Source organism: Artemia franciscana, chromosome 4, assembly GCF_032884065.1.
Source record: "Artemia franciscana chromosome 4, ASM3288406v1, whole genome shotgun sequence".
Taxonomy (NCBI): domain Eukaryota; kingdom Metazoa; phylum Arthropoda; class Branchiopoda; order Anostraca; family Artemiidae; genus Artemia; species Artemia franciscana.
In genome coordinates, this window is record NC_088866.1 from 49,382,976 (window position 1) to 49,399,025 (window position 16,050).

General features: G+C 34.4%; 1 protein-coding gene across 2 annotated transcripts in view; it reads left to right on the forward strand.

Moving 5' to 3' along the window:
• Positions 1-16,050, forward strand: part of LOC136026534 (U2 small nuclear ribonucleoprotein auxiliary factor 35 kDa subunit-related protein 2-like) — a 54,786-nt gene that overhangs the window by 1,160 nt on the left and 37,576 nt on the right. For both annotated transcript variants that reach the window (XM_065703209.1, XM_065703210.1), the window contains exon 2: positions 4,046-4,200. In XM_065703209.1, coding sequence (XP_065559281.1) covers positions 4,046-4,200 — 155 coding nt within the window. The remainder of the gene's footprint in view (positions 1-4,045; positions 4,201-16,050) is intronic.

Genomic DNA, 16,050 nt, shown 5'->3' on the forward strand with positions numbered 1-16,050 from the left:
ATATAGGGGAATGTCAAGGAGAGGGTGTACCCACTTGTGAGTTAATTGCTTATCATATATAGAAATAGCATACAAAAGCATCAAGTAGTATGTTTACCTTGCTCCCTCCTATATCAGTAATTGAAACATATATATATATATATATATATATATATATATATATATATATATATATATATATATATATATATTGACCTCTACTCCTTCCCCCATCACAGGGTGCTGACCTTCTATGATCTTTGGGCTATTAATCAAAACAATATGTAGTAAATGTTACACCATCAGTAATACTGCTGTAGGCTATAGCTGGTTTTAGCTGCCTTCCAAGGCAGCCATATCCAAGGTGTAGTTATTCAGCCTATCAGGGTAAAGCTTTACTTTCATCACAAGGTTTCAAAATGCATAGTACTGCATATAGCAAGATGCTTATGATTGCATATTGTTTCTTAGTCATTATTACTGAAATGTGTCTATTTTTCAGCTTTCTAAAATCCCTCTTCAATAAAACTAAAAATGTGTAAAGGGGGTAGGGTTTTGAACCTAAAATAACAAGGTTTGAAAAAAAAAGTTGGCAGGGTTTAAAAACTAAAATATCCTCCCTTCTAACTTTTAACACAGAAGCTTGCCCTTAAGTAACCACAATCTCTGCAGCAAATGGGGTTGTAATGATGAAACATCAAACAAGGCTTAACCAGTCAGACCTCACCCTGCTGCCTGCAGGGCTCATTGACTAATAGGCTTTGCTCTATAAGTAATGTTACCTATAAGCAAAATTGGACATTGCACCGCCTACCTTTTGTAATATTTAATTAATCACTCTGATTTGCTGGTTCAAATTTTATCACAGGCCAATGTCACAACAGCTACTATTGCATTTGTTCAGAAACGGCTAATTTAAATGTGAAAGTGAACCATCTTACAGATTAGCATTAATGAAAATGGAGGTTTTTAATCTTTCAACTTCCTACTATAGAGGAATTACCAGTGATGACTGGAATTAGGATTTAAGATATAATTTCATTCATATTGTGCTACCCCAACTTTTCCCTTGGCTTCAAACCCCTGCCCACTTAATACGTTTTTAGTTTGCCCCATAGATGAGAAGGGTCAACCAGAAATGGATGTGCTTCTAGAATTAGCATTTCTAAGTGCCATAATATGGAAACTATGCTGCTTTGCAGCATAGTTTCCAGTTTAGACAGCTTGTGATTAAACTAAACAATTACCCTTAGCAGAACTAGACTATTTAGGCAATTGAAACTTTCAAAAATTAGTTCAGATCCTGAAAAAAGTTCCCAAAAAAATCCTAGAAATTTTATTCTCCTAGCTCATCTGCTCTCTTTTAAACACTAAAGAAAGTTTTTCTTTGCACTCTAATTTTGTTCTAAGTTTTGTACAGAAAATTAGGCCATACCTAATTGTACAACCTAATTTTCAAGAAAGCAAAAAACCCATAATTTACAATTCTAACCTGCTGGCTCTTTTAAGAAAGCATCTTTACCTTTTGTTTTTTTTTAAATCCCATCATTTAGAATTCTAAAGCTTGTTGCAAAGTTAGAATTTTTTTGTTCTAAGGAAGTACAAGTTTCATAAATGCAGCATACATACAGCCCTACTAAGGTTCAATAAGCTATTCTAACCTCATAAGCTTACTCTAGTGCTTCTAAGATTAAAAGATCTAACTTTGAAACAAATTTGGTTTCCTGGCTCGAATCCTGAGAACTGCCCAGCAAAATCCCATAGACTCTGGGACAAAACCTGATATTGATTTTTCATAGTTAAAACCAGTGATTGGTCTCTCTTTACAGAATTATTAAACCTTTCAGGTTTATGTTTATGTTTTGTTTATGTTTATGTTTTGAAAGGTTTAAACAACTTTTTTAAGATTGTATTAGCTATTGGTCTATTCCTTTATGAGTCTTGCTCACATAGCACAAAAACATCTTTTGATGCTCCTTAAAAGCTATTGCCTTACAGAGGGGAAGGGGAGGGATAAAGATAGATGCTTAAAGACACCACTGCATGTCTTTATTTAAGGTGTGGTTCTATGCATGGTTCTTTCATTCACCCTAAAGCTTTGCATGACAGGGAAAAACTGATATTCTAGGGCTTTACCACTGCTTTTTAAACAGCAATTTTTTTTACCAAAGATGTATTTGAGATTTTGGTGAAGCTTCTATTTAAATCATAAATTGATTTGTCTAATTTCTATAGAAAGTTGATAAAACTGTGCAATATGACTGGTTTGTCACTTTAGTATTTAGATTATTCTTTGTTTTTAGGTTTCGTTGATCAGTTGCTGTTCTGCTTTTGCTTTTATAGCTAGTTTATGTAACATTTCAGTTTTAATTTGTAGTTGCTGATATGAGGAATTCTGTTTTATAGTTTTTTTTTTTTTTTTACTAAATTTCTTAAAAGAAATTCTATTCAACATTACTAAAAAAATAAAAGAATAAACCATCCCAATAGTTCTGCTCCTCCTTGCTGGTTATAGGCTACTATTTTTCCAATCCCCCCCCCCCTTTATGTGTTTTATTAACCAGTTTAATTTGTTACACAATTCCTACTATCTTTACTTGATTTTAATCTTTTTGACATGTTGAGTTATGCTTCATGTGTGCCTAAGATATAATAAGCCCAATTTACAAATCAGATAAATGTTTTTAGTTTTTCTGGAGATTTTCCTTTACTCTCCCTCCACCCTTTATCCACCATGGATAGTAAGTGAAAGGAAAGATTATTAAATCCTACTGAGATATCTGCAAGGCCAGTCTCATGCTATGACTCATATGCTTCTAAATGCCTTTGATTTGTGTCAAGCATAGATCAAAATAATGACTTACGTTGTTATATGCTCTGATCAAACACGGGGGGGGGGATGCTTCCAGAACCTCTTCATATCTCATTATTTAGATTTATTTTTATTATATACTAGCTGGGTCCCGGTGGCTTCGCCGCCGGGCCCCAGCATGGCAAGCGGCAGGCTTCTATATATGGATTCTCATCGTCCCTTGTGTTCTAACCGCAGACAGTGCTGGGTCCTGGCGGCTTCGCCATCGTGCCCCAGCCTGGCACGCGGCAGGCTTCTATATATGGATTCTCATTGTCCCTTGTGTTCTAACTGCAGACAGTGCTGGGTCCTGGCGGCTTCGCCATCGTGCCCCAGCCTGGCACGCGGCAGGCTTCTATATATGGATTCTCATTGTCCCTTGTGTTCTAACCGCAGACAGTGCTGGGTCCCGGCGGCTTCGCCACCGGGCCCCATCATGTCACGCGGCAGGCTTCCATATATGGATTCTCATTGTCCCTTGCGTTCTAACCACAGACAGTGCTGGGTCTCGGTGGCTTTGCCACCGGTCCCCGCGGGCCCCAGCATGGCACGCGGCAGGCTTCTATATATGGATTCTCATTGTCCCTTGTGTTCTGGGTCCCGGCAACGCTATGCCATTTTTGGATCGAATTGATGACGTAAATTGGTTTGGTTTTCTGTTTTAAGGTTTTCAAATTGCTTTAATCCATTGTCAAAATATATATAAATATTTGTGCAATTGCCATTTTTTTTACATTTTAAGCAATTTAGTAATAATTTCTTTTTGACGTTAATTGGAACTTTGACAAATTTTCTTTGAGCAGCAAGCATTCTAAACTTCAACAATTTCTACTAAACTTCAAACTTTTGGTTTTCTGTTTTAAGGTTTTCGAATTGCTTTAATCCATTGTCAAATATATTGAAATATTTGTGCAGTCACCAGTTTTTTACATTTTAAGTAATTTAATAAAATTTAAAAAGAGCGTCAGTTTTTTTAGCTCGTGTAACGGTAATAACGATAAAGATAGTGTAACGGACACTACATTTATATATATATATATATAGATTTTGCTCTATTTTAAAATAGATCATCTCCCCAGTAGGCCTACTGCTTTGAGAATTTGCATTCTTTTAAAATAGAATGATGCATATATATTTGACTACCATATTTTGCTAAAAAAAATATGTAATTAAAAAATAGTTAGTTTATAACTGTGTACTAAATATGTTTTGCAGAAGAAAACATCAGTGATTTTGATGAAGCTGCATATGAAAGTGAAAGACAGAGGCACTATGAGGAATGGATAGAAAGAGACAGGATTGTACATGAAGAATGGAAAAAGAAAGAAGAGCAAAGAATTCTCCTTCAAAAGCAGAAAAAACAGGAAGAGGTTTCAAAGTTTTTTTTTTTCATTTATACCTCTCTTTGAATTACTATGCAAGTCTACATTTCAGCACTTTTAACTGCTAGTCTTAAACTTTAAATCTTGTAAATGTAAACGTAGATTGAAGAGACTAATAGATCTAATAAATTAATAGAATTAACAAAGCATTTAATCTATATATATAAAAATAAGTTGTCTGTGTGTGTTTGTGTCGAGTGACGTCATGTTTGTGTGTCGACTGACGTCATGTTTGTTGATTGACGAAATTACACCCCAGGACATCGGGACACAAATGACGACCGGGACGCCGGGGCATCTATATATATAAAAATAAGTGGTCTGTGTGTCGAGTGACGTCATGTGTGTGTGTCGACTGACATCATGTTTGTTGATTGACGAAATTACACACCGGGACATTGGGACACAAATGACGACCGGGACATAGGGAATATAAATGACGATCTGGACACTCAAAGAGAAAGCGACCGGGACACAAGGAATGTTCGATTAGCAATCACCATTAACAAAGCATCAGGACACAAATGACGACCGGGACACAGGGAATATGAATGACGACCAGGACACTCAAAGAGAAATTACAGACCGGAACACAAATGACGACCGGGACAAAAATGACGACCGGGACACAGGGAATATAAATGACGACCGCGACACTCAGAGAGAGATTACAGACTGGGACACCGGGACACAAATGACGACCGGGACACAGGGAAACAACAACAACGGGGACGCCGGGGGGCACAGGGGGATATATAAACGACGACAGGGACACAGGGATGTTCGATTAGCAATCACCATCAACAAAGCTCAAGGGCAATCATTAGAATAATGAGGTATAGATCTGATTACAGATTGTTTATCCCATGGACAATTATATGTTGCATGTTCAAGAGTCGGTAAACCTGACAATCTATTTATATGCACAGACAATGGGACAGCCAAGAATGTTGTACATTCGCAAGTTTTACGTAGTTAAAAATATATATAATGGCGCGTAACTAATATGGTGCGTAACGACTTGCGCGCGCGGGGGGCTTGGGGGGGGCGAAGCGCCACCCCAACAGCTAGTATGTATATATATATATATATATATATATATATATATATATATATATATATATATATATATATATATATATATATATATATATATATATATATATATATATATATATATCTATATTCACAGGTGGGACACTGGGACACAACTACAATGGCGCGTAACTAATATGGCGCGTGTCGTCATGTCATCATGTCATGTCGTCATGAAGTTAGTTGTCGTCATTGTTATGACGATAACGTCATTAAAGGTATTTAAGAAAATCGTTGAAAGACAAATTTTTAATTGTAAGAAGATCGTGGACAGAAAAATGTTTAATTGTAAAATGACTGAAGAACCTACAATGGCAACAGCCGAGGACAAAAAAAGCTGCTCAGAAAAAAGCTTCCAAAAAGGAAGCTGCTGCACCAAAATAACTAAAAAGTAAAAAGAAAAAAAACTAAAAAAAAACTAAAAAAAAGGTTAAAAACCAATAAAAAACTAAAAAGAAAAAAAAAGGGAAAAACACAAAAATTTATTTCATCATATACGAATTCAAAAACAAATGTATATACAGACCGGGACACAAATGACGACCGGGACACAGGGAATATAAATGACGACCGGGACACAGGGACACAACTACAACGGGGACGCCGGGGGGCACAGGGGGATATATAAATGACGACGGGGACACAGGGAATGTTCGATTAGCAATCACCATCAACAAAGCTCAGGGGCAATCATTAGAATCATGAGGTATAACTAAAATAACTAAAAAAAAGGTAAAAAACTAAAATCTAAAAAAAGGACCAATTCAAAAACGAATGTATATACAGACCGGGACACAAATGATGACCGAGACACCGGGACACAGGGAATATAAATGACGACCGGAACACTCAAAGAGAAATTACAGACTGGGACACCGGGACATAAATGACGACCGGGACACAGGGAATATCAATGACGACCGGAACACAGGGACACAACTACAACGGGACGCCGGGGGGCAAAAGGGGATATATAAATGACGACGGGGACACAGGGAATGTTCGATTAACAATCACCATCAACAAAGCTCAAGGGCAATCATTAGAATCATGAGGTATGGATTTGAATACGGATTGTTTTCCCATGGAAAATTATATGTTGCATGTTCAAGAGTCGGTAAACCTTACAATCTATTTATATGCACAGACAATGGGACAGCTAAGAATGTTGTATATTCGCAAGTTTTACGTAGTTAAAAACATATATATATATATATATATATATATATATATATATATATATATATATATATATATATATATATATATATATATATATATATATATATATATATATATATATATATATATATATATATTCACAGGTGGGACACAGGGACACAACTACAATGGCGCGTAACTAACATGGCGCGTAACGACTTATACGCGTATATATATATATATATATATATATATATATATATATATATATATATATATATATATATATATATATATATATATATATATATATATATATATATATATACATATATATATATATATATATATATATATATATATATATACATATATATATATATATATATATATATATATATATATATATATATATATATATATATATATATATATATATATATATATATATATATATATATATATATATATGTGTGTGTGTGTGTTTGTGTGTGTATATATTAAATAACCACAAAGACCACGGTGCTTTTCCATAATATAAATAAAAAAAGGTGAAACATGCAACAGATCGGGGAAAATATTGGTTATTGCACGAAAAAACTAGTTATGTCCTGATTCTTTGGACAAACAAATTTAGTCCCAACTCGGTGCAGAAACAAGCTGGAGGCAAAAGTGGCCTAACGCTCCCTGTAACCCAAGGCACTTCGCTTTGAGTATATTTTCATGCAAAGGTGTTGTGGGCCCATCTTTTTTAATGGAACTGTAAATGGAGAGGACTACCTGGACATGATTAATGAATTATGTTTTGCAACTGGTCGAAATTAAACCTAACTTTTATGAACACTTTTTTTTAGAAGAATAGAGTACCGCACCATTATCAAACAGGTTAGGTCGTAGTGAACTGTAAGTAAGGAGCGACCTGCCTCAATAGAAACCAAAACTGTAAGACATGGCATTTTGAATCCAATAGATTTATCAAAAGATTTGGCTTATTATGCTGATTTTAAATATATAATTTTCATACAGTTTAGTTTTATCCTCTAAAAGCTACAAGCCTGATAAAATTTGCCTGATTTTTGAAAAAAGAAAGAAATACCCGCTAAAAGTCATAGAATTAATAAAAATTGCACCATCAGATTCATCATATCAGAAAACCCGTACTGTAGAGAATTCAAGCTCTTATATGCAAAAACGCGGAATTTTTTTCAGGGGATTCATATCAACCCAGTATTCCTAGTATGTCTTGAGATGGCTCATTTGAACGGAAATTAAAAGTTCTAGGGCGCTTTTTAAATGACCAAAAAGATTGGGTGGCAACTAGGCTCCCTTTCCAGCCCATTTTTCCCAAGATTGTCCAATCAAAATTTTAAGATATCTATTTTGTTCATCATAGTTGAGGGCCCAGTAACTATACCTTTGGATATGATCCTTCCCCCCCCCCCCTCAGCCCCAGGGGAAAGATCTTAAATTTTTTTAATTTCCCATTGCTTATGCATAGTATTTGTTATTGAAAAGTATGTATACATTACGGATGAGGGGGGGGACGAATTTTCTGCGTAGGGTTTTTCCAGGGGTGAATTTTCCATGGGGAGGAGATAAGTGTACAGGGGGTGAACTTGTCAGAGGAAATTATACACTGTGGAAATTTGCCAGAATCTCTATACAATATATTTCTTTTATGTTTTGCTTTCTCTATTCCATCTCAATTTTATGCGTGGAGCTGTTGAGGATAAGATAATTTTCCGGGGTAAATTTTCACCAGCATTGAATTGCCTAGAGAATATTTCCATGGGGAAGGGGATTTCTCTTTGGAGGTGGGGTCAAATTTCCTGACATTATTTAAAAAACGATCAGAAATTAAATAAATAAAAAAAAGTTTTTCTACTGAAAGTAAGGAGCAACATTAAAACTTAAAACGAACAAAAATTGTTACGTATTTGAAGGGGAATGCCCTTTCCTCAACATCTCGAACGCTACAGCTTGAATTTTGTCCCAATCCTTTAAGAACAACTCCTGAGATGCAAAGGTTCTTTAATTGGAACAATAAAAAGCTGTTTTAAAAGTACTCAAATCTTTAGCGTAAAGAGCGAGGTGTTGAGGATGGAGCATTCCCCTTCATATACATAATAATTTTTATTCGTTTCAAGTTTTAATGTTGCTGCTTACTTTCAGTGGAAAAAACTTGTTTTTTTACTTAATGCATCAACAATAAGAGGCTACCTGATCAAAGTTTCTTTACAGCGTTGGTTCAGAAGAAGGGGCAGCATCAAATGGCCTCTGCATTCACCTGACCTGACACCTATGGATTTCTTTGCTGTTGGGTTTTTATTCTGGGGGAGATATATATATATATATATATATATATATATATATATATATATATATATATATATATATATATATATATATATATATATATATATATATATATATATATATATATATATATATATATATATATATATATATATATATATATATATATATATATATATATATGTATATATATATATATATATACATATATATATATATACATATATATATATATATATATATATATATATATATATATATATATATATATATATATATATATATATATATATATATATGTATATATGTCAGAGGTTATAGGCTTGAGATTACAAATGCAAGAGACGATATGAGAGAAAACCATGTAGTGATCAAGATGGGCCTAGGTTTGCATAAGAATCTATTAAAGTGGAGGTCCCAAGCCTTCTTGCTGCCCAAATCTAAGCAGGTTTAAGTGATTTGTATAAAGTTTTGAAGAAGTTATTACTCGCTAGCCGGCCGTGTTGGGACTGGTGACTTCAGACGTTTTGAACTAAACTCATCACAAGTTTCAGAATTTCATCTCCCAAGGTTAGGAAAAAAGAAATTTGGTGGTATAAAATGTATAAATTCAAGTAGGAAAGCTGGAGTATATAGGCATATTGTAGAGCTCATGATGAATAAGGAGGCTTTGTAGGGAAGGGATTAATAGTATAATTCTAGTTGTTCATTTTATGATAAGAAAGTGCCCCGGTAGAATCGACTGACGGAGACAGTAGTGACTCAGATGGATCTTACATACATCTACAGGGACAAATAGACAAGCTCCAAGATAGAATAGAAATATTGTATTTTTACTATGTTAGTGACTCAGATGGATCTTACGTACATCTACAGGGACAAATAGACAAGCTCCAAGATAGAATAGAAATATTGTATTTTTACTATGTTAGTGACTCAGATGGATCTTACGTACATCTACAGGGACAAATAGACAAGCTCCAAGATAGAATAGAAATATTGTATTTTTACTATGTTAGTGACTCAGATGGATCTTACGTACATCTACAGGGACAAATAGACAAGCTCCAAGATAGAATAGAAATATTGTATTTTTACTATGTTAGTGACTCAGATGGATCTTACGTACATCTACAGGGACAAATAGACAAGCTCCAAGATAGAATAGAAATATTGTATTTTTACTATGTTAGTGACTCAGATGGATCTTACGTACATCTACAGGGACAAATAGACAAGCTCCAAGATAGAATAGAAATATTGTATTTTTACTATGTTAGTGACTCAGATGGATCTTACATACATCTACAGGGACAAATAGACAAGCTCCAAGATAGAATAGAAATATTGTATTTTTACTATGTTAGTGACTCAGATGGATCTTACGTACATCTACAGGGACAAATAGACAAGCTCCAAGATAGAATAGAAATATTGTATTTTTACTATGTTAGTGACTCAGATGGATCTTACGTACATCTACAGGGACAAATAGACAAGCTCCAAGATAGAATAGAAATATTGTATTTTTACTATGTTAGTGACTCAGATGGATCTTACATACATCTACAGGGACAAATAGACAAGCTCCAAGATAGAATAGAAATATTGTATTTTTACTATGTTAGTGACTCAGATGGATCTTACGTACATCTACAGGGACAAATAGACAAGCTCCAAGATAGAATAGAAATATTGTATTTTTACTATGTTAGTGACTCAGATGGATCTTACGTACATCTACAGGGACAAATAGACAAGCTCCAAGATAGAATAGAAATATTGTATTTTTACTATGTTAGTGACTCAGATGGATCTTACATACATCTACAGGGACAAATAGACAAGCTCCAAGATAGAATAGAAATATTGTATTTTTACTATGTTAGTGACTCAGATGGATCTTACATACATCTACAGGGACAAATAGACAAGCTCCAAGATAGAATAGAAATATTGTATTTTTACTATGTTAGTGACTCAGATGGATCTTACATACATCTACAGGGACAAATAGACAAGCTCCAAGATAGAATAGAAATATTGTATTTTTACTATGTTAGTGACTCAGATGGATCTTACATACATCTACAGGGACAAATAGACAAGCTCCAAGATAGAATAGAAATATTGTATTTTTACTATGTTAGTGACTCAGATGGATCTTACATACATCTACAGGGACAAATAGACAAGCTCCAAGATAGAATAGAAATATTGTATTTTTACTATGTTAGTGACTCAGATGGATCTTACATACATCTACAGGGACAAATAGACAAGCTCCAAGATAGAATAGAAATATTGTATTTTTACTATGTTAGTGACTCAGATGGATCTTACATACATCTACAGGGACAAATAGACAAGCTCCAAGATAGAATAGAAATATTGTATTTTTACTATGTTAGTGACTCAGATGGATCTTACGTACATCTACAGGGACAAATAGACAAGCTCCAAGATAGAATAGAAATATTGTATTTTTACTATGTTAGTGACTCAGATGGATCTTACGTACATCTACAGAGACAAATAGACAAGCTCCAAGATAGAATAGAAATATTGTATTTTTACTATGTTAGTGACTCAGATGGATCTTACGTACATCTACAGGGACAAATAGACAAGCTCCAAGATAGAATAGAAATATTGTATTTTTACTATGTTAGTGACTCAGATGGATCTTACGTACATCTACAGGGACAAATAGACAAGCTCCAAGATAGAATAGAAATATTGTATTTTTACTATGTTAGTGACTCAGATGGATCTTACGTACATCTACAGGGACAAATAGACAAGCTCCAAGATAGAATAGAAATATTGTATTTTTACTATGTTAGTGACTCAGATGGATCTTACGTACATCTACAGGGACAAATAGACAAGCTCCAAGATAGAATAGAAATATTGTATTTTTACTATGTTAGTGACTCAGATGGATCTTACGTACATCTACAGGGACAAATAGACAAGCTCCAAGATAGAATAGAAATATTGTATTTTTACTATGTTAGTGACTCAGATGGATCTTACGTACATCTACAGGGACAAATAGACAAGCTCCAAGATAGAATAGAAATATTGTATTTTTACTATGTTAGTGACTCAGATGGATCTTACGTACATCTACAGGGACAAATAGACAAGCTCCAAGATAGAATAGAAATATTGTATTTTTACTATGTTAGTGACTCAGATGGATCTTACGTACATCTACAGGGACAAATAGACAAGCTCCAAGATAGAATAGAAATATTGTATTTTTACTATGTTAGTGACTCAGATGGATCTTACGTACATCTACAGGGACAAATAGACAAGCTCCAAGATAGAATAGAAATATAGTATTTTTATTATGGAACTTTATTGCCCAGATTGGGATAGACAGTATCCAAGCTTTGGTAAATTTGGCATAGGGCAAGAAAACAGCAATGGTAATAGATTACCGCAGTTTTGTAGTTACAACAATCCAGATATAAACCAATACAGTATTGGGTCATTAAATGGCGCGCTAGTCAGCATGGTACTCACACGATGGTAAGAGGGCCAATATTAATGGTTAAACTTGAAGACTTGTAGAATCAGTACAATTCGCTTGGGTCTTTAGAATTATTATTATTGATGCTAATGCTAATGATCACTATCTAATAGTGTTTAGAATTAATTGAAAGCTGAAATTTGGGAAAAATTACAACCTTTTGAGAAGTTATTGTGTAAATAGAGTCCTGGGTGAGAATCGTAGAGGCACTTTCATGGATTAGTTGAATATAAAATCGTAGAATATAAAATTTGATAATGCAGAAAATGAATGGAATATTTAAAGACAGTAGTTTGCAAAGTTGCTGACGATGTCTTAGGGAGGAAAGTTTGAAAACCAGCTAGGAGCATTAATGGAAAAACTTTAAGCTGAATAGAAGATAGTGGAGGTTTTTACAAAAAGTGTCTTAGTGACTGATTTTACGAGAATAAGAGGAAAGTAAGGGGAGTAGAGAAGGTATTAAAGTGTGAATTCAAGGTTTGTGAAAGGGAGGCACGGATATAATTTTCAAGAGCCAGGAAGATGCAGCCTGGGGGCAAAATAGTAAGGTATGATATTGACATGTTAAGAAATTAAGAGGGAGTTGTCAGTCTAGGCTTATCCTTGTTAAAGATAGGAATGGAGGCTCCTTTATTGATAAAAAATTGTCAAAAAAAGATGGATTAAACTGTTATAAAGGCATGGAAAATGAAAGGCGTGAAAAAATGAAAAAAAAAAAAAATAAGACAGTTTGGAAGACAAGGAAGATTATTTGCATGGACAAGTTGGAGGAAGCTTTAAGAGGATTGAAAAATGAAAAGGTCTCTGGTTCTGATAGCTTGGTATTGTAAATATGTTTAGAAAATAGGGTGGTTGTGAAGTTTAAGATTAGTTATTGAAGATTATGAAAACAATTTTTGAAAAAAGAAGTATTTGGTAATTTTGGGAAAATTTTAATTCAACCTGTACTAAGGAAAGGTAATAAGCGTGATTTTGCTAACTGCAGAGGCATTGGATTTACTTTTGCTGGTAGCGAATGACTGAGTATAATGATACTTATTAGACTAAGGTTGGCTGTAGATATAGTTTGAAGAGGAGAAGAATGTGGTTTTAGGAAGGGGAAAGGATGTATTAGACCAATTATTTACTCTTAGATTAATAATTCTGAAATGTCTGAATCATCAAACTGAATCAGCAAACAAACAAAAGTTCTCGGTTTTATGTGTCGTGAAAAGGAATTTGGTTAGGTCACAAAAACGACTTGAGTGAATGTCCTGTTTTTGTAGCATATACCAGATCAGCTCATTAAACTGATTAATGTTTTGTACAATAGTATTATTGCTGTGAATTAGGCTTTATAGTGAGGCTAGTTTGTTGGCTTGATGTGTAATCAGGAGTTGATCATAGTTTTGTCATTTTTCTGTTTATATGGGTTTATTTTAATGGACTTCGTCTGACGAACACAGTAAATACTTTTGGATGACATGGTATCAAATGGTCTGGTAAAACTCTTTTAGACTTAGATGATGCAGATATTTCGGGTGTTTTAGTCAAAGACATTAGTGAAACGACTGAATTTTGCAGTTTTGAAAGTCCAAGACGTGAGAAAGGTTTTAAGATAATGCTAAGTAGACCTAATTCGACTTGATTAGAAATAAACAAGAGTGAAGAGGGGATTTTAAGTAATAAGAAAATCGATCAAATGGGTAGCTTCAATTACGTTGGTCCTATTATTAGCAAAGATAAGATTTACAATTTACAAAATGACCATCACAAGCCCCGAAAGACCAAATTCGCATTTCGGAGTCATAAAACCATAAAAATAGCACAACAACTAAAAAAACTGGTCAGACTATGTCAAAAACAACCTAATCAGAAAGGGTTGAAAAGGTTTAAAAGAGAACATATAAACAAAGCAAATTGAACAAAAGAATCAAACGAACATAAAAATTGGGTATCTCCAGTACCAAAGAAAAAAAAGAAGGATAACTAGCGGTTTAACTAGGTTAAGCAACATATGGAGGAACAGATAGAAACGGGTTCAGAAACAGCACATGGCAGGTTGTGTTTGGATGGGGAGTGTCTTTTGGGGAAAATATTTCCCGTACGAAGGTTTATTATTGCATTTTTTGCAAAACGGAGGTACAATGTTCATCTCCTGTGGTCAAGAGTTTCCAGCTTTGCCTTTTTTAAAAGGAACTAGTATGGTCCCTTAGCTTCTTTAGAAATTATTCTCAGAGCTCTTTTTTGAATGGATTCATTGTGTTGCGGAGCAACACTACTGCTTTCGTAGTTTTTTTTTGTTTTTGTTTTTGTTTTTTTTTCACCGTGATCAGAGACCTGTAGCTCCGAAGTGGTAAGAGTTAAAAATTTGAGATTTTTCAGAGGGAAGGGAAACGTGAAACAGAGTAAAAAAGTTCCAGAGAAGTTCTTAAAATTTCTAACTGTTTTCCATAAAAAAAATAAAACCGTTTTTTTCTTAGAAACTGTGCGTTCGATGTTTGGCGTTAAGTTAAGACGACCTTAGCTTCGGAAATAAACTTGTTAGAAATACAGTTATGCTGAACTCATGTAGAACTTTCATTTGTCTCTTCGAGAACCGGAGCACAAAATTCCGTAGCTCTTACAGATTTCCCGGAAAAGTCCATCTCGTTCCGATTTTTTTTGGAATTTTCTCAAATTTTCGATTTTGATGTTTCTTATATTTTTATCGAGTAGTGCTATGAAAAGTATGCAAGAAGAAGTGAAGTGTTCTATATACCAAGTTGCTTCGTTCTCTAAGAAATAATTTCCGAAGTTTCGACGTTCTAGAGGTAACTTCTGTTCTGGACCAGCTAGAATTTTTTTTCCAACGCGGTTCCAACAGGTCTCGATCTCCTAACAACTGGAGCTTACAATAGTTTCTCCGAAATAAAATTCCTTCTTTGGGTTTTTCTATTTGGAAGTTTTGTCATGCTCTCGGGGCAATTTAAATTTTTTGGTGAATTTGGTTTGTTTTATATTTTCCTAGCTTAGACCATCAAAAGTTAAGAAGAAAACTATAAGATGTTATTTCCGCATCTCTTTCAAATTTCCCGGAAATAATTCCCGAAATGTGCGTCTCGAAACATAATACTTCGAATTGGCGTCAAGTTAAGACGGCCCTAGTTTCGGAAGTAAACGTTTTAGAGATAAAATAATTCTCGTTTATTTCTGGACCATCTAAACATTTTACCAAACTCAGTTTAGTAGGAGCTCGAAATAAAACCATATCAAAGATGCTTCAAGATAACAATCGAAGCCGCATTAGAAAAATGTCCTCTGAAGGACATAATGGAGACTGTTGCTCCGCAACTGTGTCTCGTAGGGCACAGTTGCACGTGTTGCTCCGCAACTGTGCCCTAAGGAACAGGGCACAGTTGCTGCAACACTTCCCGTTGCACAGGCAACGGAGGTCTAGTTTTTTTTCTGATTTATCATGGGAGATGCCTGGATGCCAAACTGGACATGCATATTCAAGATGAGGGCGGACATAGGAAGTATACCTCCGTAAAGAATGGGATGGGGGGAGGTTAAATTTATTAAAGAGCTTAAGGAGAGACATGGACGCATTAGCTTTGTGAACAATATCTTTAACGTGGATGTCCCACTTTAAATTAGAGGAAATTTTAACCTCAAGTAATTTAAAGGAAGACATCATATCTTGTGGAATAGGGTTGAGTAAAAGGGGTGAGGTTTTAATGAACTGGAATTATTATAGATTT